This window comes from Delphinapterus leucas, chromosome 7 (assembly GCF_059928025.1).
Source record: "Delphinapterus leucas isolate spDelLeu-1000000601 "Yukka" chromosome 7, BTC_Dleu_Yukka2, whole genome shotgun sequence".
Classification (NCBI taxonomy): domain Eukaryota; kingdom Metazoa; phylum Chordata; class Mammalia; order Artiodactyla; family Monodontidae; genus Delphinapterus; species Delphinapterus leucas.
Genome location: NC_143135.1, coordinates 37,471,037 through 37,497,921, shown reverse-complemented (window position 1 = coordinate 37,497,921; position 26,885 = coordinate 37,471,037). Strand labels below are relative to the sequence as shown.

The window sequence follows — 26,885 nt, the reverse complement described above, 5'->3', positions numbered from 1 at the left end:
ACCCGTGTCCCCTGCATTGGCAGGCAGACTCCCAACCACTGCACTACCAGAGAATCCTCTTTCCTTGTATCTTTTTCTGCCACAGTTCATACTACAAATCTGTTAAATACTCAGTTCACCCAGCAACTGTTGTTTCTCATATTGCAGACCTTCGTTAGAAGAAAGGAGAAAGGAATAATTTTTAAGTCTTTACTTTCAGGGCCACTATTGAACAAATGAATATACCTTAGTGTTCCGTGTATCCTGGGTGAGAATGTTATTACAGACCTCATAAAGGTTAAGCTGACCTCTGCAGAAGAGGCCCATCTGAAAAGGGTGCAGAAACTCTCTGGGAAATTCAGAAGGAGCGCAAGTTTTAAAGTTGCTTAAACCTACCATTCTGAAGTTATCGAAAGAGAGAGAGTGGTTAGTTACAGGATTAAAGACGTCAAACTTTTGAATAAACTCAAATTCCTAAAAGTCGGAAAAAAGAAGGAGGGAAGAGTGACTCCACTATTTAGCCCCTCAGCTCTTTTATTTAGCATCCATATGTTGGATGATACTTATTTTTTGTAATTCCTTAGTCACTGCATCAAATAAGGTATTTTGGTACCTCTGATGTACCAGTACTTGCCTTGTATATTATATATGTAGTTGCCATTTGGTCCAAAAGAATGTATGATGTGTGTTTATTGTGTTTAGAAACCGTGATTCTTTTCATCAAGCATATGCTAATTATTTCGTTCTGGCTGGCTAATACAGCTAAGCTCATTTTGTATGCTATAAAAAAGCTGTAACTTCCTTTACCATGTAAGAATAAATGTATACACAAAAATAACTCATTTAAACGTTAGCTTCAGGGCTTCCCTGGTGGCGCAGTGGTTGAGAGTCCGCCTGCCGATGCAGGGGACACGGGTTCGTGCCCCGGTCCGGGAGGATCCCACATGCCGCAGAGCGGCTGGGCTTGTGGGCCATGGCCGCTGAGCCTGCGCGTCTGGAGCCTATGCTCCGCAACGGGAGAGGCCACAACAGCTAGAGGCCTGCGTACCGCAAAAAAAAAAAAAAAAAGTTAGCTTCAAACCTAACACTAGATTAAACCTTGCTAGTTTCTATTCTGATAATTTTTACAAGTAGATTTTCATTTTTTAAGAAAAGATTAAACTATATAAACTCTTCAGTGATGAGTGAGACCAAATGTCTTTCTTCTCTTGGGAGAAGTATAGAGTAGGCTGTCTGGCTGCCTGAATACCTTAAAACATCTTAAATTAGAATGTTCATTTCTTTATAACCTCATGAACCTTCTAGCTCTCTCATTTTGACAGAGAAAATTCTGTTCTGCTAGATAAGCTTTTTAGGATATGTAGATCACTGGATGGGTGGCCACAATCTTGACTACAGAATCACTCACCAGAAAGACTGACTTTAGATGACAATAAATGCAGAGAGGCAGTGTACACTGTACCTTCCTCCTTAATTGTGGCCAGACCATCTTGCCTAGTTAACATAAATTCTCAGGTGTGTAGCTTGGTACTGGCCACTCTGCTCCTTTCTTGATGAAAACAGTTATGGTTCTGTCAGGCCTGGAAAGGAAACAAATCTAGGCAGGAACTGGTAGAAGGGTACCAGCCAGGACCCTTCACAAAAAAAAGTCACTCAAATCCCTCAATTTCAAATATTTGAAAATTTAGATTTCTGTGTGGTATTATATCCCATATTGAATAGAATTCACTTTATATGCTAGAGGATAAATAATGCTAAATTTCAACTCACGATGGATGATATACTTTGCTAAATTAGAAACCGAGCTTCTTATTTAGGTTTCATATATTTTTCCTAAAGATGTTCAGTAAAAGAGAAAAATTATGCAACAAATTTTATTTAGCATAGTCAGTCCCAACATTCAGCACAAAAAGAGTTTACAGAGGATAGAAAGTGCATTAATAAAAGCCAGTCTTTACCAAAAGAAAACAGAAAATATATTATTGATTCAAAATATTTTACACTTGAATGATAAACTGCAATAACTTATTCTGGGCACCTACTGATATAAGAGAAAGGAAGAGAAGAAAAGAATGCTTTAGAAGAGCTCAATCTCCAGCTGGTATCAGAGGAGTCAGTAGAGGTCACTGAGACCGGCAGTCTTTCTTGCTTTCTGCATTAGTGCCCTCAGCTGGAACTGTTTACGGGACAGAAGACGTACATGCTGTGAAGGGGGAAAAAGTTTCAACAGTTTAGACTGGCTCTGATCCAGGCCCAGGCATGAACTATCAGACAGTTTGTAACCTAGGTGGGAGCTAAGAACCTAAACTCATATCAACTTTCCTTTGGAGCCAATACTTTATTACATGTGGCTTTTTAAACTCACTGGATTGATGCTGGCAGGTTGTGTTAAGGAAAGTAGTCTTCTGAGACCCTATACAAAGGCCTTCTTCACAGGGAAAGCACCACATTCCAGGATCTGGCTCAGGAGTTCAAGCTGCACTTGAGACAACCAAGATGGCAGGGAAACTTGTACTGTGATCCTAACAAAAGTTACAAAAAACTTTTGTACAAACTGTGACTGTTTGTTCCCACTTGGCTAAAAAAGGGGAAGGGCAAGGATGAGTATAGCACAAGGCCAGCTTTTGTCCAGTGCCTAGCAAACAGTGTACCTCTCTTGCCTCTCCATGTGTATCTTTCCCTAGGCTATGCCACCCAAGCAGGGGACAGTGTACAGAAAGGAAGTCCTCTCTAGGGTCCCAGCTATTCATGTGCTTGCACCAGGTCCAAGAGTGGTTTGGCCACACGCTCATAGTAAGACAGGCAAGATCAGCAAGCAACCTGACCAGCCTCGCATGTGCACTGAAGCATCAGCAGCAGCTGTACTGAGTATCCAGAGGATGGCTGCTATTATTCCTAAAGCCATGCTCTTCCTGACTCAACAGAGAGAAGTAGCCAAACTTGGCTTATAGATCTTCATGTCTGTACAATAGCATTAAGCCTGGAATATAACCTTTATTCAGAAGGGCTCTATTACCAGCAGGGCAAACCCAATACTTCCCAAGGCTGTTTGATTTGGGAAAACAGGTATAAAACTATGCAAGTCTAAAAAAATTAACAGAGGAAAAAAACAAAAACAATAAGGGTGGGGCAGTCAATGATCTCGGTTTAGATGATGTGACCTGAAAGAATCAATGGAAATCTGACTGTACCTCACGATCCACCCAGGGGTGGGGAACTGCAGCCACTAGCCCACTTTTCTTCCCCTACTCAGATGATCCTCAGCCCCCTCTGTAGGTGGGAAGGCACTGCTCACAGCCATTTATCTCACTTGCTCTCTTTTGGAAAGACAAAGAATTTTAACCTACCTCCTACAGAGAAACCCTCTTGATCTGTGGTTTTCAAGGTCAGTGTCTCTAAAACATGTTCCGAAACCCTGGAAAGCAGAGCGAGGAAGACATACCTTCAGGAAGACGTCCAGGTCTATTACTCCCCGCCTCAAGGCTTCTCCCAGGTAAAAGATAGTGTCTTCAATAGCATTTTCCTCTGCATACAGATTTAGGATCTGTTTGTATAGTGGGGCTGTGGGAATGATAACTTCATCAATATCATTGTTTTCAGATTGATTTTCCATTTTCTCCAGAGCAGAACTGAGTTCTTCATCCTTCTTTCTCAAAAGTTCTATGTTTTTATCAACCTCAGCCTGAAAACAGAATAGTCCAAGCATGATGATTTTATACTAATTATCTGCTTGTCAGACATCTACAATTCAACTTCACAGAAACAGACTTGCTAATAAAACAATGCTTAAACAACTCATGGATGAGATTCATGTATCACATTAGTCACAGTTAGAGGAAAAGGTGTGCTCTAACATGCTGAGTGAAAACAGGAGATGCTGAGCTGAGCACTTTTGGTGGCAGTGATAAGCTTGTCACTTACCAGTGACAAATGATACTGCAAACTAAGCCATCAGACAAGACACTTTCCAGCAGGAGGTTCCTTACGTGAAAATCATAAAGGAGGTCCTTCTTTCAAATCAAGTGGCCATCTGCCTCAGAGGAATAACTTTCCCCAGTCTGTACAGATGATTCAACACACAGAACTCCAAACAGTTGAACTTTATTCACAAGATACAGCAGGTGGTAGTTGCAGGCTCTGAACTGTACTGGTGTCACTTTGCTGAACTTTTGAAAATAGCTGGCTATTGAGAAGCTCACTTTACACACTAGAACCATTTTATTAGAGTAATGTGTACATACAAATCACTTTCTCCAAAGCCCTCAAACACTTAATAACTCTTTACCCTTTCATCAAAAATGCACACTTGCTGGAACAAATTCTCCATCACAGGAATGAAAGTGAAGAGTGAAGCTGGCACTCAAATTATGCTAGTGCCTCTAATCACTAACAAAAGAAGTCACAGGGCTGACTTGACTCATAAGGGCACAGCAGTCTGATAAAAATGTGAGAAAGCTTAAGAGCTAAAGGTTGCATACACTATGGGTTATTAAGTTAGAAGGGCTCACCTAGAAGGGCTCACCAAAGATACTTTAAATATAGTTCAAACAACATTTGGAAACAAAAAAGAACTGACCCTTAAGTTTGTACCCAGGGTCTGCAGATCTTTATCACGACTTAGAGCTCTCTCAAATTCTTATTTCCTAGTAACTGTCTGGTAACATCAAGCGCTCAAACAGTCCTCCTTTGGGTCAAAACATTTATCCCCCCGGGGTGAAGGTGCAAGCAAAACTCCTCTGAACACATCCACTCCCCAATCAAAGACTACATTCCAACCACAGGCTGCATTTTTTTTTTTTTAACAAAGCTGTAGAGGAGCTATGTGAAAATGCTTAAAGGTGTGTATAATTTTCAGAACTCTTTAACTCTACCCACAATGTTCAGGGTAACCACAGTATATACAGAACACTTTGCCATGGCTATGATTCAATCTAACTAGTACAACTATTCAATGAGTTACTTACTACTTCTTGATCTAAACGGGTAACCATCTCTTCCAGTTTCTGGTGACCTTTTTTCAGGTCTTCCTCTGTTCGTTTCAAGGCATTGAGCTCTGCCTGGGCACGATCCATTTCCTCCTTCATCCGCCATCTCAGTTTGTCACTGACTGCTGAGATGAGAGAGGCTCGGATAGTGTCCTCGCTGATTGTGCCATCCCTACTGGGACCTGCAGGAGAAAAAGGCAGAAACACTTGCTTATTTCCCAATCTCTTTCTATTCCTTTCACAAGAGCCATCACAAAACAGGACAAAATATGAGTCAACACTTTCAAAGTGCGAGGAAAGAAAAATTTTGTCACAACTTCATAAAACATAACATTTAAAATCTGAGTTGATTCAGAAATACTTTCCCTGCAAGAGATTACTATTAATCCATATTTACCCACTTTCTTGCCTTAACGGCACAAACAATTAGCTATTTTCTCAATGAGGCAGAGGCTCTATCCCTACAGATTACAGTTATTCCTAAGTCTCCAACAAATGGGACAACAAATTTATACCAAGGTAAAACATCTGATTCAGGTCCAGTCTATTCTCAGGCTTTACTGCTAAGCTGAAGGAGGAACGAACCCACTCTAGAGGCCAGTAAGACTGAAAATGGGCAACGTTTCCTTAAACTAATATACAGGTTAACATGGCTTCCCTTCTGTAAGACTTTTACTCCTTTACCCTTTATGAAAAGAATAGGAAAGAGCAGATGTGCAAAGGAGAATGCCATCCAAAAAATTCAACAGCTGATAAAATTCTGCTTATTCTCAGATTCTTTACTCTTCTCTCCCAAATGTACCTTCCTAATCAGTGTCTTATGTAAAACTTACTCCTCAGATATTTTCTTCAAAAGGTCCTCCCTTTTAACTAAGCATGGATACTCTTTATGACTGTCAATGTTCTTTAGTTAGGGTCCTAAATCAGCAAATGATAAATGGTATTTTCAATTATGTTTGATGATGGAATACACGTGGGGAATTATACTTACCTTTATTGCTTACAATGAATAAAGAATGATTACAGATTAACAGAAAGTATCGCTTCCACTTTGAGCTGAAAACTGTTATCACCTTGACGCTGAGTTCTGCTTACTAGGGGGAAAAAAACCCTTCAAGTCAGTTTGTAAAAATGTACCCAGAGTCTCACCACTCATGTTCCCATCCGTTATAGGCTCCTTCCTGGTACCGTGCAAAGTTGACTGTTTTCTTCAAGGAAACTGCACTGTCCAAACCACACCGCAACCAGCGCCACCTGTGCTCTTCAGCGTCCCATCTGATCACAACTCTCGCTATTCCATACACTGGTCTGGTCACTCTACTTTTTGTGGTTTTTGATTCGTAATGTTGTTTTCTCCCAGAAGCTGGTCCATACCCAGGATACCCTGAGTGCTTTTCTGGGCTTTTGTAAATGACACTGGGAGACCTTGGAGTTCTCAGGTGTTAACAGGTTTCAAAAAAAGAGTCTAAATCTAGAGTTGTGTTTTTTTCCCCTCTTTTTCTTGTTTCCACCACAGAAGAACTATGTTTTTTTTTGACTTGGGTTCTACTAAAATGAGTAAAGACAGTGTCTCCCATGGCCAGGTTTTCCTGAGGAGTGTCATTCGTCCATCTGCCCTAAGGACACTGCTTGTACATGGTGAAAGGAAAAGCCCAATATCAGACTCTCCCGCTTAGAGTCTCCCCCTTTCCTGTTAGAAACCTCCTGCTGAGGAGCCCAAACAGTATCCATCCTCCAGTGTTTACAAGGAGGCAGTTAATACTTCTGATTGATTGTTAAAATACAAATCCATATATTATATGCTTTTCAGAGTTCACTTCTGATTTTACAAAAATATGTCAGCGTATTATTTCGTATTTCCGAGAAGCAAAACCATTAACTTTCAGACAGTGTGTGCTCTGGAATTCAGAGCTGTAAAGCCAGAGGGCAACCTGAGGTCTTGTTTTTCACATCCCTGGCCTCTCAACACCTGACTTTTCCAAAGTGTTCTCATCGATTTACCAGCTACTGCATCACCTCTGGGCTCATTCCACTCACATTTTCCTGTCGTCTTCCTCTCTGACCACCTCTTTATTCACAACCTCCTGTACCGGGATGACTCTAGCAACCTCCCCAAATTCATCAATTCTTATCTCCACTCATTCCTTTTCGTACCTTCGACCTCCCTTTCTTCCACTCCTGGTCCCAGTATCTCCCCAGTCCCAACTCCTTGTCCATCTCTCTTAGTCCTGTATACAGGCTGCCTGCCATGGCAGCCTCTCTCTCATTCTGTCAGATCACCAGGACTTCTAATTCCAAAGGCCTCACCTGCCATAACCTAACCCAAATCCTCAATCCTTTGGATTCTTTCAGAAAGCCTTAAGCCCTCCTTTTACCATTTTCCCACAAAGGCAAAAAAAGTCCTCAGAACATCTTCAAGGACTGAAAGGACCAGATGGGAGTCTTCCACTCTCTTCTCCCATTCTGCTTTGGAACAAGAATCCTAACCCTTTAATTATGTGCTTCACTCCTCACCATTCAAAAGTACTCGCCTCCCTTTCTCAGCAAGACAACTTGCTTTTCCTCTCAGTATGATTTAAAGACTTCGCTGTTTTAGGCAAAACAGCTGTTTTATTTTCTGATATAAATCGCACCAATGTTTCCTTGGGTCAGTCTCCCAAGGCAATAGAAATAAAAATGAAAATAAACAAATGGGACCTAATCAAACTTACAAGCTTTTGCACAGCAAAGGAAACCATAAGCAAACTGAAAAGACAACCCACAGAATGGGAGAAAATATTTGCAAAAGATGTGACCAACAAGGGCTTAAAATTTCTAAAATATACAAACAACTCATATAACTCAACAACAATAAAACAAACAACCCAATCAAAAATTGGGCAGAAGACCTAAATAGACATGTCTCCAAAGAAGACATACAGGTGGCCAATAGGCACATGAAAAGATGCTCAACATTGCTAATTATTAGAGAAATGCAAATCAAAACTACGATGAGGTATCACCTCACACCAGTAAGAATAGCCATCATTAAAAAGTCTACAAATAACAAATGCTAGAGGGTGTGGAGGAAAGGGAACCCTCCCACACTGTTGGTGGGAATGTTAAGTTGGTGCAGCCACTGTGGAAAACTATGGAGGTTCCTCAGAAAACTAAAAATAGAACTACCATATGATCCAGCAATCCTACTCCTGGGCATATATCCAGACAAAACTATAATTGAAAAACATAACATGCACCCCTATGTTCATAGCAGCACTGTTTACAATAGCCAAGACATGGAAACAACCTAAATGTCCATCAACAGATGAATGGATAAAGAAGATGTGGTACAATATATACAATGGAATACTACTCAACCATAAAAAAAAAACACAAAATAATGCCATTTACAGCAAGATGGATGCAACTAGAGATTATTATACTAAGTGAACTAAGTCAGAGAAAGACAAATACCATATGATATCACATATGTAGAATCTAAAATATGACACAAATGAACGTATCTATGAAACAGAAACAGAGTCAGGGACATATAGAATAGACTGGTGGTTGCCAAGGGGGAGGGGAGTGGGAGAGGACGGGAGTGGGAGAGGACAGGATTGGGAGTTTGGGATTAGCAGATGCAAACTGGTATATATATATAGAATGGTCCTACTGTATAGCACAGGGAATTATATTCAATATCCTGTAATAAACCGTAATGGAAAAGAATATGAAAAAGAATGTATATATAACTGAGTCACTTTGCTAATTAACATCATCAACTATACTTCAATTAAAAAAAAAAAGACAAAAAAAAATGACTTAGCTGTTTGTTTGTAGAGAATTTATGCCAAACCAAAATCTCCAGTTTCTTATATCGCACTATTAAGTCCTAAGTGAGAGCAAAAAGGGATAATTTCTACAAGTTTAGAATTTTGTGCCCAGAGGATGATTTACAAAATAATGACTAGTGGAGATGGTATCTCGTTAAGTCCCCATTTTATGATAAAGATGCATTAACAATAGGAATTTAAAAACTTGTTTCTAAAAGAACTTTCTTATTATATCCTATATGAAATGGTTCCTGTGAGATACAACAAACCTTCTCCCAGAGATTGGGGAACCCAAATTATATGAATATGGTTAGGTATTCAAATGTCTGGTCAGTCATATGCAGCAGTTAGTGTCCCATTTATGTGTGTAGAAGTTATCTGAACTAATACAGGCTTAAGGGTCTTTTTATAACTAGTCTGTATTTTTCACACACAACCATATCAACAAACTTTGTTAAAATTACTACATTAAAATGAATCAAGGGACTTCCCTGGTGGCGCAGCGGTTAAGATTCCAAGCTCCCAATGCAGGGGGCCCGGGTTCAATCCCTGGTCAGGGAACTAGATCCCACATGCATGCTGCAACTAAGTGTTTGCATGCCACAACTAAGGAGCCGGCGAGCCACAACTAAGGAGCCTGCTGGCCACAAGTGAGAAGCACATGTGCCACAACTAAGACCCAGCAAACCAAATAAATAAATAAAATAAATACTATAAATAAAATGAATCAAGTTATAATGATGCTGAATTTTCAAAAACCAATTTTAAAAAACACACTTAAATCCTGGAATTTACATTCTGTTTCTCTTATAAAATACGTTAAGGCAAATGCTACAATACAGGGCCAAATAAGTCCTTCCAAATAAGTCTCCAGCTAAAGCCATTAACATTCAAAATGGGACTCAAGCTGAGGCAGCAATCACCTGGCTTTCTATAAAGGTCACAGTTCACCCGAGGAGGCTAGAAATGCCGAGGTTAGACTTAGTCCTCTCCTCTATCACACAGAGACCTTATTATACAGTATATTTGAACACTTTAAATCCATCTGCTTTCTAAAAAGAAACAAACTGTAATTAAGATCTGCAATGTGAATGCCAAGAGAAAAACCCAGATTAAAGTTCAAAATTGAATGAACCATGACACTTTTAAGAGATTGTTTACATTAACAAGTAAGAAAAATGTTTGGTAGAAGGTTCTTATTCTTGATTGCCCTTCAAACAAAAAAATCTTTTTTTTTCTCAAACGTCTTAAGAGAAATTTTAATATTCTTTATACCTGCTATAACAAGCCTTGGATTAATGAGTTTGTGGCAAACTGCCATACCTCAAGTCCCCACACATTGTTGACCTTTACTCATGCAGAGTCGGATTTCAGAAGTGCCCTTCTACAATTCCAGATTAGCAGCAATTGAAAAGGTAACATAGATTTTGAGAAACAATCCTGAACAAAAACTTCATTTAAATGTCAGATAGGATCCAATCACTAAACTTAATCCTTAGGAAATAAGACGATTTTTCTACTATTAGGAAACCAATACTCAGTGGATCTGATAATTCAATGAATAATTTAGGCCAGTATCTTCAAAGTACACTGGTATATACACTACCTGATTTTAAACCATCTTTAAACACTTAAAGATAATCAGTTTTATTTATCTCCTAACAGTACTTACTGATGATTACTTCCCACAACTCAAAAAGGAGCTCATTTATATTAGAGAAAGAATCCATGGTAACCTCAAAGAAAAATACAAAATAACTATAAACAGTAACTTTTCTGATCTTACCTCTAACCAGCAAAGTGGATCACTTGCCCCCACCCCCAGCATTTTTCCTTCCTGAAGTTACTTGCTCAAGACCCACATAATGATCTTTGGTCGGGCATTTGTGCTACAGAGCAAACTATGGAGCCTAAGCAATCTGAAACAGAAGACTATTGACCCATCTACTGAGAAACTGGGTCAAGCCCATGTGGATCACTGGATCAAGCCCGTATTATTTCCTTTTAGAATAAAAACAGAAAAACAGGTCAATCTCTGAAATAGGAGAAACATTTCAAACAACTATATGAGCAGAGTCATTCTGATTCGTGCTATTAAACACAAATCAGGCAAATTCATTAAGCTGCTTAGAAAAGGCTTTTATTTATAGTCTATGAATATATAAGCTTCTAATACTACTGGCCAGGCTCTGGGCGGGCTATGGAACTTTCTTCCAAAGAAATCAGGGGACCTCAATTTATCTTTTAAACACTATTAGAGCAGTACTCTTTATTTAAACTCTAGAAAGTTTCTATTACCACAATCAATGAGAAAAAGAAAAACAGCAGGTTTACACTTCTTGAAAATAAACACACAGCACAAAGAAAGATTTAGATTAATTTACATAACAATTCAAGTTTCAAAAGTGGAGGTTAAGTATAGACCTTTTTTTTTTTTGCGGTATGCGGGCCTCTCACTGTTGCGGCCTCTCCCATCTCCTGCTTAGGCTCCGGACGTGCAGGCTCAGCGGCCATGGCTCACGGGCCCAGCCGCTCTGCGGCATGTGGGATCTTCCCCGACCGGGGCACGAACCCGTGTCCCCTGCATTGGCAGGCGGACTCTCAACCACTGCGCCACCAGGGAAGCCCTAGACCTTATTAAAATAGATGCCAAAGTAGTAACTACTTCAAAAAAGAAATGGCGCTACAAAATCATTCAACTATCATAATCATGAAAGATGCTACAAGCAGGCTTAAGCACAAAGGGCAATTAATCTGAAGGACAGATTCCATCCTTTAGAACAAAATGGGTCAGAATCAAAGTCATACCTTAGAATTATTTTGTGAACAAGAACAATTTAAGAATCTACCATGTTAAAGAACAAAACTGGAGGTATCATGCTCCCTGATTTCAAACTACACTACAAAGCTTTTCAGTAATCAAAACAGTATGGTACTGGCATAAAAACAGACACATAGATCAACTGGACAGAACAGAGAGTCCAGAAATAAACCCACACTTACATGGTCAATTAATCTATGATAAAGGAGGCAAGAATACAGAACGGGGAAAAGAGAGCCTCTTCAATAAACGGTTTTGGGAAAACTGGACTTTCTCACACTATATACAAAAATAAACTCAGAATGGGTTAAAATTAAATGTAAGACCTGAAACCGTTAAGACTCCTAGAAGAAAACATAAGCAGTACTAGGGATGTAATGTACAACATGATTAATACAATTAACACTGCTATATTTTATTTATTTTTGTTTATTTATTTATTTATGGCTGCCTTGGGTTTTCACTGCTGTGCACGGGCTTAGTTGCAGTGAGCAGGGGCTACTCTTCATTGCGGTGTGCGGGCTTCTCATTGCAGTGGCTTCTCTTGTTGCGGAGCAAGGCCTCTAGGAGCGCAGGCTTCAGTAGTTGTGGCACGCAGCTTCAGTAGTTGTGCTTAGCGGGCTCTAGAGCTCAGGCTCTAGAGCGCAGGCTCAGTAGTTGTGGTGCACGGGTTTAGCTGTTCCGCGGCATGTGGGATCTTCCTGGACCAGGGATCGAACCCGTGTCCCCTGCACTGGCAGGTGGATTCTTAACCACTGCACCACCAGGAAAGTCCTGCTATATGTTATATAGGAAAGTTGTTAAGAGTAAATCCTAAAGAGTTCTCATCACAAAGAAAAAAAATATATTTTCTTGTATCTATAGGAGATGACAGATGTTCACTAAACTTACTGTGGTAATCATTTCATGATGTATGTAAGTCAAATCATTATGCTGTACACCTTAAACTTATACAGTGCTGTAAGTCAATTATATCTCAATACAACTGTAAGAAAAAAAAGTTAAAAAAAAAAGAAAACATGGGGAGTACTCTGACATTGGTCTTAATATTTTTTTGGATATGTCTTTTCAGGCAAGGGAAACAAAAGCAAAAAAAAACCCCAAAAAACAAACAAACAAAAAAACCAAATGGGAGACTACATCAAACTAAAAAAGCTTTTGACCAGCAAAGGAAACTATCAACAAAAAGAAAACGCAGCCTACTGAATGGGAGAAGATGGCTGCAAAAAATATCCGATAAGGGGTTAATATCCAAAATATACAAAGAACTCATACAAGTCAACATCAAAAAACAAACGGCCTGATTAAAAAATGGGCAGAGAACCTGAATAGTTTTCCAAAGAAGGCATACAGACGGCCAACAGGTACATGAAAAGATGCTCAACATCACTAATCATCAGGGAAATGCAATCAAGACCACGATGAGGTATCACCTCACACCTGTCAGGATGGCTATTATCAAAAAGAAAACAAATAACAAGTGTTGGTGAGGATGTGGTGAAAAGGAAATCCGTGCTAGTAGGAATGCAAATTGGTGCAGCCACTATGGAAAACAGTATGGAGGTTCCTCAAAAAATTAAAAATAAAACTACCATATGACCCAGCAATTCCACTTCTGGGTATTTTTCTGAAGAAAACAAACACAGTCATTCAAAAAGATGTATGCACCCCTGTGTATTGCAGCATTATTTACAATAGCCAAGATTTGGAAGGAAGCAACCTAAGTGTCCATCCATAGATGAATGGATACCCCTCCTCAGCGTATGTGACCACATCCTCTGTCCCCACACTGGTCCGAGCCACCATCTCAGACCCGGATTCTCGCAGTGGCCTCCTCGGGGTGGGGAGCTCTGCTGCCACACTTCCCTCCCGGGGTCTGGCACAGAGGCATCTGTTATAATAGCAATCAGATCAGATCACTCCTCTGCTCAAAGCCTGCCCGTGGCTCCGCAGCTCACATAGAGGAAAAGCCACAGGCCTCCTCCCCCTGACCCACAAGGGCTTACTTGAGCCAGCCCTGTTTCCCCTCCGACCCCATCTCTCTGTGCACGCCTCGCTCACACCACTAGCCTCTTTGCAGTTCCTTGAACCATAAACATACTCCCACCTCAAAGTATAAGGCACAGTCTTGGAGATCTCCAGGTCACCATCCAAGCGAGCAGAGCACGGATGGGGCTGAAACAGCAAACCAGTGTGTTTGGGGCTCAAGGAGTGACAGGAGGCCAGTGGTGTGAGCAAGGTGGATATAGGGGAGGTGAGATCAGAATGCAGTCCTCACCCTCCAGGTCTTCCTGCGCCCCTCTTTTGTCTGAATGTTCCTAGGTAGCATTTATCTCCATCTGGTGCATCGTATACTATGCTGTAAGTTTGTTTTCTGTCTTCCCCCATTGAAATGTAAACTCCATGAAGGCAGGAAGTTACTTTGTGTTGTTCTTACTCCTGGCATGTAGCAAGCACTTAGTAAATATATGTTGAATGACTAAATGAATAAACAAATAACTGAAGAAAAAAATAGATGAATGGATAAAGAAAGTGTGGTATGGGCGTCCCTGGTGGCACAGTGGTTAAGAATCTGCCTGCCAATGCAGGGTACACGGGTTCGAGCCCTGGCCCAGGAAGATCCCACATGTGGCGGAACAACTAAGCCCGTGCACCACAACTACTGAGCCTGCACTCTAGAGCCCATGAGCCACAACTACTGAGCCCATGTGCCACAACTACTGAAGCCCACGTGCCTAGAGCCCGTGCTCCGCAACAAGAGAAGCCACCGCAATGAGAAGCCCGCGCACTGCAATGAAGAGTAGCCCCTGCTCGCCACAGCTAGAGAAAGCCCGTGCACAGCAACAAAGACCCAGTGCAGCCAAAAATTAATTAATTTAAAAAAGAAAAAAAAAAAGAAAATGTGGTATGTATTTGTGTGTATGCGTGTGTGTGATGTACTGATGGTACATCCTCCGATGAACTTCATAAAAGAGCCAATTTGTCCACTGACTTTCTTCACACGTATATTCACAACATGTAGAGGTTTCGTTGAGTGGGACCACACTTTTCTGGGTACCATACTGGACCACACTCTAGTAACATTCTTGAACACTTACTTGATAAATCTTTTTTTTTTTTTAAGATTTATTTATTATTTATTTATTTTATTTATTTTTGTCTGTGCCGGTTGTTAGTTGTGGCATGCGGGATCTTTGCTGCAGCTCATGGGCTTCTCTCTACTTGTGGCGTGCAGTTTTTCTCTTCTTTAGTTGTGGTGCGCAGGCTCTAGGGCACGTGGGCTCTGTAGTTGTGGTGCGCAGGTTCCAGAGAGTGTGGACTCTGTAGTTTGCAGCACATGGGCTCTAGTTGAGGTGCACAAGCTCAGTAGTTGTGGCATGCGGTGCCCCGCAGCATGTGGGATCTTAGTTCCCTGACCAGGGATTGATCCTGCATCCCCTGCATTGCAAGGCAGATTCTTTATCACTGAACCGCCAGGGAAGTCCCGATAAATCTTAAATCTTTCTTAATTTGGATTAAAATATCAAACAACTCCATCACTCCCAGATCACTGCCACCTGGGTGCACCACCAGCACATCAGGGTCTGACAGACAGTGAGTGCTATGCATGAATCAAGGTGGAGTGACTGGTCCCTCATGCCACTCTTCCCTATCCAATAGAGTTTGGAACTCTCCATGGGAATGCCCAGCTGGGGACCAAAGCTTTTCTTGAATGCCCGTTTTCAGCCCTGAAAACATACAGATGACCAATATCCATACCTGCTTCTGCTGTATTCTGGCATGTGCTATTAAGAGAACAAACAAGTATTAATGTTGTCTCCTAAATTTATTCCTTGTAACTTGGTGCCGGTCAAGTAGTTTTAAACCTTTAAAATCAGAGTTCAAGTTCTCTTATAGTTTTGGCAATGCCAACTTGGTAAAAGTTATATGCCAGTCCTAACAAAAATGTTTTACTCTTAAGAAGCATAATTGAATCTGAAGAAACAGAAACTTAAATTTTTAAGTTTTTTAGATATCAAGAAAAGTTTACCTTCCTTCTGATGCTTTTGTTGATATATAATGCCTGCAATGGGCAGAAAATCTAAGGAAAACTGTCCAAATTCCACATCTTTTCCCACTGATCTTCCAGTAGAAAATGTTTTTGCTAGTAACTTGCAAAGATGATATACAAAAAATACACCTGGGACTTCCCTGGTGGCACAGTGGTTAAGAATCCGCCTGCCAATGCAGGGGACATGGGTTCCATCCCTGGTCCGGGAAGATCCCACATGCCACAGAACAACTAAGCCCGTGCACCACAACTACTGACCCTGCGCTCTAGAGCCTGAGTGCCACAACTACTTGAGCCCACACACTGCAACTACTGAAGCCCACGCGCTCTAGGGCCTGTGTGCTGCAACTACTGAGCCCGCATGCTGCAACTACTGAAGCCTGTGCGCTCAGAGCCCATGCTCTGCAACAAGAGAAGCCACCACAATGAGAAGCCCGAGCACTGCAACGAAGAGTAGCCTCCGCTCGCTGCAACTAGAGAAAGCCCATGTGAAGCAACAAAGACCCAACGCAGCCAAAAAACAAAACAAAAAGAACACCTGGTCTTACAGAAACTTCAACGAAGAATTTAAGTTATAGATCACAACTTTTCCCTCATTAAATAATACAACTGAATTAAAATATCACTGCAATTGCCCAGACCTGATGGAAAAGCACCACCAACAGGTTTTTCACTATTCAACAGCTGCCTTCACTGCTTAGTCAATGCCCTCAGTGAGCACCAATCTCATGAAGGTGGTTTTAAAAGTCAGGTTAGGCAGGAAGCTGTCTGCCAGGTAACAAAAAAGCTATAAAAAGAGATGACAAATTCTCTGATTTTCTTATAAAGGTTGTTGTTCAAAATCTACATGTAATGGAGTCAGAAAGAGCTGTTTTAAAGTCCCAACATCTGCATCAATCCTCAGTCTTCTGCAATATTTCAGAAGAGACTGCTATTAAGAATGTAATCTCTATTACTTCTTTTTTTTTCCCCCCAACCTCACTGCATAGCATGTGAAATCTTGGGATCTTAGTGCCCCGACCAGGGATTGAACCCTCGCCCCCTGCAGTGGAAGTGTGGAGTCTTAACCACTGGACCGCCAGGGAAGTTGCCTCTATTACTTCACTTTAAGTGGTTCTTTTACTTCAATATTCTTGGAGATGGTTAAAAATCAACGCTTGCACAGGCATCCACATCAATAATAACACATGAGTTAATTAATGATGCCGTGAAACAGGTGTTTGTTTTACATCATAAAATCAAAATCTTTAAAGTGAAACTATCAAGTTCCACAAAGGAAAAATAACCACTTTCATTCTTTTTCATGGCCTTAGTAGCACAGAGAATAATAGCACAAATCCTGATGGCCACTGACAGACTGAAAAAATGTTTACTATCGGTGAACTCTAATATTCAGATGATACTTTTATGTTTCTGCTTTCCTTTATGACAATTTTGAAGCTCAACAGTTTTGCACAATGTACTACTAAAATATGAAAAAAATCACGTAGGTAAGCAACAATGGGTAGAAAAACAACATACATTAAAAGGATATCCTAGATTATCATAAAATGATAATTTGTTTTTAGCCTTTCAAAGAAAGTACTCTTTAAAAGTACAATAAAAGGCTTCCCTGGTGGCGCAGTGGTTGAGAGTCCGCCTGCCGATGCGGGGGACGCGGGTACGTGCCCCGGTCCGGGAGGATCCCACGTGCCATGTAGCGGCTGGGCCTGTGAGCCATGGTCGCTGGGCCTGTGCGTCCGGACCCTGTGCTCCGCAACGGGAGATGCCACGACAGTGAGAGGCCCGCGTACCGCAAAACAATATATATATATATAATACTAATCGCTTTGATTCTTGTTCTAAAAACAAACATTAGATTTGATTTAAAATGTACCATTTTCCGAGAGGCATCCGGGAAGATGGCGGAAGAGTAAGACGCGGAGATCACCTTCCTCCCCACAGATACACCAGAAATACATCTACACGTGGAACAACTCCTACAGAACACCTACTGAACGCCGGCAGAAGACCTCAGACCTCCCAAAAGTCAAGAAACCCCCCATGTACCTGGGTAGGGCAAAAGAAAAAAGAATAAACAAAAGGATAGGGACAGGACCTGCACCAGTGGGAGGGAGCTGTGAAGGAGGAAAAGTTTCCACACACTAGGAAGCCCCTTCGCGGGCGGAGACTGCGGGTGGCGGCAGGTGAAAGCTTCGGAGCCACGGAGGAGAGAGCAGACTCAGGGGGCAAAGCATAGACATTCCCGCACAGAGGATCGGTGCCGGCCAGCACTCACCAGCCCGAGAGGCTCGTCTGCTCCCCCACCGGGGCGGGCGGGGCTGGGAGCTGAGGCTCGGGCTTCGGTCAGAGCGCAGGGAGAGGACTGGGGTTGGCAGTGTGAACACAGCCTGCAGGGGGTTAGTGCGCCACGGCTGGCCGGGAGGGACTCCGGGGAAAAGTCTGGACCTGCCGAAAAGGCAAGAGACTTTTTCTTCCTTCTTTGTCTTCTGGTGCCCGAGGAGAAGGGATTAAGAACGCTGCTTAAAGGAGCTCCAGAGACTGGCGCGAGCCGCGGCTAAAAAGCACGGACCCCAGAGACGGACATGAGACGCTAAGGCTGCTGCTGCCGCCACCAAGAAGCCTGTGTGCGAGCACAGGTCACTATCCACACCCCCCTTCCGGGGAGCCTGTGCAGCCCGCCACTGCAAGGGTCCCGCGATCCAGGGGCAACTCCCCCGGGAGAACGCACGGGGCGCCTCAGGCTGGTGCAACGTCATGCTGGCCTCTGCTGCCGCAGGCTCGCCCCGCACTCTGTGCCCCTCCTTCTCCCCAGCCTGAGTGAGCCAGAGCCCCCAAGTCAGCTGCTCCTTTAACCCCATCCTGTGTGAGCGAAGAACAGATGCCCTCCGGCTACCTACACGCAGAGGCGGGGCCAAATGAGAAGCTGAGCCCCTGGGAGCTGTGAGAACAAAGAATAGAAAGGGAAATCACTCCCAGCAGCCTCAGAAGCAGCGGATTAAAGCTCTACAGTCAATTTGATGTACCTGCATCTGTGAAATACATGAATAGACAACGAATCATCCCAAATTGAGGTGGACTTTGAGAGCAACATTTATGATTTTTTCCCCTTTTCCTTTTTCTGTGAGTGTGTATGTGTATGCTTCTCTGTGAGATTCTGTATACCTTTGCTTCCACCATTTGTCTGAGGGTTTTTTTTTTTAATTTTTAAAAAATTTAAAAAAAATTTTTTTCTTAATATTTTATTTTAATAACTTTATTTTATTTTACTTTATCATCGTTCTTTCCTTCCTTCCCTCCTTTAGACAACGAGTCATCACAAATTGAGGAGGTGGACTTTGAGAGCAAGATTTATTATTTTTTCCCCCTTTTCCTCTTTTTGTGACTGTGTATGCTTCTGTGTGAGATTTTGTCTGTATACCTTTGCTTCCACCATTTGTCCTAGGGCGCTATCCGTCCCTTTTTATTTTTTCTCTTAATACTTTTTTATTTTAATAACTTTATTATATTTTATCTTACTTTATTTTATTTTACCTTTTCTTTTTTTCCTCCCTCCCTCCTTTCTTTCCTTCTTTCTACTTCTACTAATTCTTTCTTTCTACTTTGTCTCCCTTTTATTCTGAGCCATGTGGATGAAGGGCTCTTGGTGCTGCAGCCAGGAGTCAGTGCTGTGCCTCTGAGGTGGAAGAGCCAACTTCAGGACACTGGTCCACAAGAGACCTCCCAGCTCCACATAATATCAAACGGCGAAAATCTCCCAGAGATCTCCATCTCAACACCAGCACCCAGCTTCACTCAACGACCAGCAAGCTACAGTGCTGGACACCCTATGCCAAACAACTAGCAAGACAGGAACACAACCCCACCCATTAGCAGAGAGGCTGCCTAAAATCATAATAAGTCCACAGACACCCCAAAATACACCACCAGACGTGGACCGGCCCACCAGAAAGACAAGATCCAGCCTCATCCACCAGAACACAGGCACTAGTCCCCTCCACCAGGAAGCCTACACAACCCACTGAAACAACTTTAGCCACTGGGGACAGATACCAAAAACAACAGGAACTACGAACCTGCAGCGTGCGAAAAGGAGACCCCAAACACAGTAAGATAAGCAAAATGAGAAGACAGAAAAACACACAGCAGATGAAAGAGCAAGATCAAACCCACCAGACCTAACAAATGAAGAGGAAATAGGCAGTCTACCGGAAAAAGAATGCAGAATAATGATAGTAAAGATGATCCAAAATCTTGGAAATAGAATAGACAAAATGCAAGAAACATTTAACAAGGACCTAGAAGAACTAAAGATGAAACAAGCAACGATGAACAGCACAATAAATGAAATTAAAAATACTCTAGAAGGGATCAATAGCAGAATAACTGAGGCAGAAGAACGGATAAGTGACCTGGAAGATAAAATAGTGGAAATAACTACTGCAGAGCAGAATAAAGAAAAAAGAATGAAAAGAACTGAGGACAGTCTCAGAGACCTCTGGGACAACATTAAACACACCAACATTCGAATTATAGGGGTTCCAGAAGAAGAAGAGAAAAAGGAAGGGACTGAGAAAATATTTGAAGAGATTATAGTTGAAAACTTCCCTAATATGGGAAAGGAAATAGTTAATCAAGTCCAGGAAGCACAGAGAGTCCCATACAGGATAAATCCAAGGAGAAACACGCCAAGACACATATTAATCAAACTGTCAAAAATTAAATACAAAGAAAACATATTAAAAGCAGCAAGGGAAAAACAACAAATAACACACAAGGGAATCCCCGTAAGGTTAACAGCTGATCTATCAGCAGGAACTCTGCAAGCCAGAAGGGACTGGCAGGACATATTTAAAGTGATGAAGGAGAAAAACCTACAACCAAGATTAGTCTGCCCAGCAAGGATCTCATTCAGATTTGATGGAGAAATCAAAACCTTTACAGACAAGCAAAAGCTGAGAGAGTTCAGCGCCACCAAACCAGCTCTACAACAAATGCTAAAGGATCTTCTCTAGGCAAGAAACACAAAAGAGAAGGAAGAGACCTACAATAACAATCCCAAAACAATTAAGAAAATGGGAATAGGAACATACATATCGATAATTACCTTAAATGTAAATGGATTAAATGCTCCCACCAAAAGACACACACTGGCTGAATGGATACAAAAACAAGACCCATATATATGCTTTCTACAAGAGACCCACTTCAGACCTAGAGACACATACAGACTGAAAGTGAGGGGATGGAAAAAGATATTCCATGCAAATGGAAACCAAAAGAAAGCTGGAGTAGCAATTCTCATATCAGACAAAACAGACTCTAAAATAAAGACTATTACAAGAGATAGAGAAGGACACTACATAATGATCAAGGGATCAATCCAAGAAGAAGATATAACAAATTGTAAATATTTATGCACCCAACATAGGAGCACCTCAATACATAAGGCAAATGCTAACAGCCATAAAAGGGGAAATCGACAGTAACACATTCATAGTAGAGGACTTTAACACCCCACTTTCACCCATGGACAGATCATCCAAAATGAAAATAAATAAGGAAACACAAGCTTTAAATGATACATTAAACAAGATGGACTTAATTGATATTTATAGGACATTCCATCCAAAAACAACAGAATACACATTTTTCTCTAGTGCTCATGGAACATTCTCCAGGATAGATCATATCTTGGGTCACAAATCAAGCCTTGGTAAATTTAAGAAAACTGAAATTGTATCAAGTATCTTTTCTGACCACAACGCTATGAGACTAGATATCAATTACAGGAAAAGATCTGGAAAAAATACAAACACATGGAGGCTAAACAATACACTACTTCATAACAAAGTGATCACTGAAGAAATCAAAGAGGAAATTAAAAAATACCTAGAAACAAATGACAATGGAGACACGACGACCCAAAATCTATGGGATGCAGCAAAATCAGTTCTAAGAGGGAAGTTTATAGCAATACACTCCTACCTTAAGAAACAGGAAACATCTCGAATAAACAACCTAACCTTGCACCTAAAGCAATTAGAGAAAGAAGAACAAAAAACCCCCACAGTTAGCAGAAGGAAAGAAATCATAAAGATCAGATCAGAAATAAATGAAAAAGAAATGAAGGAAACGATAGCTAAGATCAATAAAACTAAAAGCTGGTTCTTTGAGAAGATAAACAAAATTGATAAACCATTAGCCAGACTCATCAAGAAAAAAAGGGAGAAGACTCAAATCAACAGAATTAGAAATGAAAAAGAAGTAACAACTGACACTGCAGAAATACAAAAGATCATGAGAGATCACTACAAGCAACTCTATGCCAATAAAATGGACAACCTGGAAGAAATGGACAAATTCTTAGATATGCACAACCTGCCAAGACTGAATCAGGAAGAAATAGAAAATATGAACAGACCAATCACAAGCACTGAAATTGAAACTGTGATTAAAAGTCCTCCAACAAACATAAGCCCAGGACCAGATGGCTTCACAGGCAAATTCTATCAAACATTTAGAGAAGAGCTAACACCTATCCTTCTGAAACTCTTCCAAAATATAGCAGAGGGAGGAACACTCCCAAACTCATTCTACGAGGCCACCATCACCCTGATACCAAAACCAGACAAGGATGTCACAAAGAAAGAAAACTACAGGCCAATATTACTGATGAACATAGATGCAAAAATCCTCACTAGCAAACAGAATCCAACAGCACATTAAAAGGATCATACACCATGATCAAGTGGGGTTTATTCCAGGAATGCAAGGATTCTTCAATATACACAAATCAATCAACGTGATACACCATATTAACAAACTGAAGGAGAAAAACCATATGATCATCTCAATAGATGCAGAGAAAGCTTTAGACAAAATTCAACACCCATTTATGATAAAAACCCTCCAGAAAGTAGGCACGGAGGGAACTTTCCTCAACATAACAAAGGCCATATATGACAAACCCACAGCCAACATCGTCCTCAAGGGTGAAAAACTGAAAGCATTTCCACTAAGATCAGGAACAAGACAAGGTTGCCCACTCTCACCACTCTTATTCAACATAGTTTTGGAAGTTTTAGCCACAGCAATCAGAGAAGAAAAGGAAATAAAAGGAATCCAAATCAGAAAAGAAGAAGTAAAGCTGTCACTGTTTGCAGATGACATGTTACTATACACAGAGAATCCTAAAGATGCTACCAGAAAACTACTAGAGCTAATCAATGAATTTGGTAAAGTAGCAGGATACAAAATTAATGCACAGAAATCTCTGGCATTCCTATACACTAATGATGAAAAATCTGAAAGTGAAATCAAGAAAACACTCCCATTTACCATTGCAACAAAAAGAATAAAATATCTAGGAATAAACCTACCTAAGGAGACAGAAGACCTGTATGCAGAAAATTATAAGACACTGATGAAAGAAATTAAAGATGATACAAATAGATGGAGAGATATACCATGTTCTTGGACTGGAAGAATCAACATTGTGAAAATGACTCTACTACCCAAAGCAATCTACAGATTCAATGCAATCCCTATCAAACTACCACTGGCATTTTTCACAGAACTAGAACAAAAACTTTCACAATTTGTATGGAAACACAAAAGACCCCGAAGAGCCAAAGCAATCTTGAGAATGAAAAACGGAGCTGGAGGAATCAGGCTCCCTGACTTCAGACTATACTACAAAGCTACAGTAATCAAGACAGTATGGTACTGGCACAAAAACAGAAAGATAGATCAATGGAACAGGATAGAAAGCCCAGAGATAAACCCATGCACATATGGTCACCTTATCTTTGATAAAGGAGGCAGGAATGTACAGTGGAGAAAGGACAGCCTCTTTAATAAGTGGTGCTGGGAAAACTGGACAGGTACATGTAAAAGTATGAGATTAGATCACTCCCTTACACCATACACAAAAATAAGCTCAAAATGGATTAAAGACCTAAATGTAAGGCCAGAAACTATCAAACTCTTAGAGGAAAACATAGGCAGGACACTATGACATAAATCACAGCAAGATCCTTTTTGACCCACCTCCTAGAGAAATGGAAATAAAAACAAAAATAAACAAATGGGACCTAATGAAACTTCAAAGCTTTTGCACAGCAAAGGAAACCATAAACAAGACCAAAAGACAACCCTCAGAATGGGAGAAAATATTTGCAAATGAAGCAACTGACAAAGGATTAATCTCCAAAATTTATAAGCAGCTCATGCAGCTCAATAACAAAAAAACAAACAACCCAATCCAAACATGGGCAGAAGACCTAAATAGACATTTCTCCAAAGAAGATATACAGACTGCCAACAAACACATGAAAGCATGCTCAACATCACTAATCATTAGAGAAATGCAAATCAAAACTACAATGAGATATCATCTCACACTGGTCAGAATGGCCATCATCAAAAAATCTAGAAACAATAAATGCTGGAGAGGGTGTGGAGAAAAGGGAACACTCTTGCACTGTTGGTGGGAATGTAAATTGATACAGCCACTGTGGAGAACAGTATGGAGGTTCCTTAAAAAACTACAAATAGAACTACCATATGACCCAGCAATCCCACTACTGGGCATATACCCTGAGAAAACCATAATTCAAAAAGAGCCATGTACCAAAATGTTCACTGCAGCTCTATTTACAATAGCCCGGAGATGGAAACAACCTAAGTGTCCATCATCGGTGAATTGGATAAAGAAGATGTGGCACACATATACAATGGAATATTACTCAGCCATAAAAAGAAACGAAATTGAGCTATTTGTAATGAGGTGGATAGACTTAGAGTCTGTCATACAGAGTGAAGTAAGTCAGAGAGAGAGAAATACCGAATGCTAACATATATATATGGAATTTAAGAAAAAAAAATGTCATGAAGAACCTAGGGGTAAGACAGGAATAAAGACACAGACCTACTAGAGAATGGGCTTGAGGATATGGGGAGGGGGAAGGGTAAGCTGTGACAAAACGAGAGAGAGGCATGGACATATGTTCACTACCAAACGTAAGGTAGATAGCTAGTGCGAAGCAGCCGTATAGCACAGGGAGATCAGCTCGGTGCTTTGTGATCGCCTGGAGGGGTGGGATAGGGATAGTGGGAGAGAGGGAGACGCAAGAGGGAAGAGATATGGGAACATATGTATATGTATAACTGATTCACTTTGTTTTAAAGCAGAAACTAACACACCATTGTAAAGCAATTATACCCCAATAAAGATGTTAAGAAAATAAATAAATAAAATAAAATAAAATAAAATGTACCATTTTCCCCATATTCCTATTTTTTTATGTATGGATATCATCTATTCTAAGTTATAAAATGCTTCATATCTATTGTAGTGAAATGAGTTAACATAAAAAAGATCTTTAGGAACTGAGGTTGTCTACAAATCAAATACTATCGTCTCAGTGAGAAACAGGGTAACAAATAACACTATTCCTATTTTACTGATGATGCCTGAGCCATAATGGAGAAATTAACAACATTTAGTGTGTTTTGCTTGTGGATTAATGATCTCCCATCATCAGGTTTCTAACTCAAGCATTTAAATTACATTGTTAAAAAAAGAGCTATATTACAGAAGGATGAGAACATTTTTAAAAAACAAAACCATTGCCACTAGAATCTCAATAAGTAGAACGTATCAATGACAAACAGCTGAAGAAAATGCTCTTTTTGGGGGAAGGGGAGATATTTACAGCAGATCTCAGGATGCTTACAATTGATCAGAAAATGTAGCAGAAAAGTAAACTTCACAAGATTCTACATTCAGACATTCAGTAAAATATTTAGGTGAACTTCTATATATCAAGCAGTGTTCTACATGTTGGGCATGTGTGTATACGTGTGCGGGGTTGGTGATGGGAGTAGATTGGTCAGGGTAGGCCTGACTGCTCCACACAAAGGAAACAGGTAGTGGACGAATCCTAAAACAGAAGAGCAGTAGGAGACGAGTTCAGAGAGGTAACAGGGGGAGGAAAGCAGGATCACATAGGGCCTTCTAAGCTTCAGAAATTTGGATTGAACGCTGAGTGAAATGGGAAGACATTGGAAGGTTCTGAGTAGAGGAGTGATATAATTTATTTATCTTTTAATAGGATCATTCTGGCTGTTGTGTTAAAAGCAGATGTAGGGATTAAGGAAAGAAGAAGGCTTTTTAGGAGGCTTTTGAAGTAAATTAGATGAAAGATAATGGTGACTTGGATCAGCACTGGATGTGATCAGATTCTATATGTATTTTGAAGATAATTGGTTCTTGATGAAGAATCAAGGATGACACCAAAGTTAGAGTATTGAGTAGGTATCACTGGAGGTGGGAAAGCATCATAGAAAGATTGAGTTTAATTTTGGTCACATTGAGTTTGAAATGTCTATTAAATATCCAAATGGAGATATTGAGAAGGGAGCTGGATATAAGAATCTGGAATTCTGGAGAGTGGTGTAAGTTGGAAAGAAATTTGGGAAGTGTGGACACAGAAATGGTATTTAAAGCTATGAGATTGGTAGAGATCACCAGGAGAGTGAGTATAGAGAATGCCAAGGACTGAGCCAGGGGGCATTCCAATATTAGGAAAAGGAGGGACTTATAAGGGAGACTGAGCATGAGTACCAGTGATATGGGAGGAAAAACAAGTGAGTCTGGGGTCTTAGAAAGCAAGAGAGGAAAGTGTATCAAGGAGATACAACTCTCAAATACTGCTGACAAGCCAAGTAAGTGGAGTCTATTTAATTGGCCATTGGATTTAACATCATAAGGGTCAATGGTGACCTTGAGAGAAGCAGCTTCGTGGAAGGACATGAGGGAAATCCCACATGGAGTGGTTCAAGAGTGAAAGGAAGAAGAGGAATTGAAGCTAATGAGTACGGATAATTGTTTCAAGGAGTTTTGCTGTAAAGGGGAATGAAGAAATGGAATACTGGTGGCAGGGAAAGGGAAATTAAGAGGAGGATTTTTAAAGGTTTTTAGGGTATATTTTTGGGTGCTGATGAGAGCAACCCAGTAGAGAACAAAAGCTGATGATGAGAGGGGAACTGCTGAAATGATGTCCCTGAGTAAATTACAGAGGCTAAAACCTAGTGGGCAGAAATAATGATCTGTGGTAACAGGGAGAAGGCAGGTACATATGGTAGGGGCAGATAGTCACGTAGAGGGGTGGGGGTCTGTAGAGGTTCTTGTATTGCTTTCATTTTCTCAACTGTAGAAAATTATATTT

General features: G+C 40.7%; 1 protein-coding gene across 5 annotated transcripts in view; it reads right to left on the bottom strand.

The window, feature by feature from the left end:
* Positions 1-1,191: 1,191 nt before the first annotated feature.
* Positions 1,192-26,885, bottom strand: part of TSG101 (tumor susceptibility 101) — a 58,558-nt gene continuing 32,864 nt past the window's right edge. For 2 of the 5 annotated variants that reach the window (XM_022583787.3, XM_022583790.3), the window contains exons 8-11: positions 4,944-5,146; positions 3,327-3,661; positions 2,345-2,501; positions 1,192-2,182 (exon numbers count right to left, since the gene is read on the bottom strand). In XM_022583787.3, the coding sequence (XP_022439495.1) occupies positions 2,393-2,501; positions 3,327-3,661; positions 4,944-5,146 (647 nt within the window). In that variant the 3' untranslated portion in view covers positions 1,192-2,182; positions 2,345-2,392. Of the gene's footprint in view, positions 2,183-2,344; positions 2,502-3,326; positions 3,662-4,943; positions 5,147-26,885 lie in introns of those variants that run through there. The other 3 variants (XM_089915068.1, XM_022583788.3, XM_022583789.3) reach the window with 3 other exon arrangements.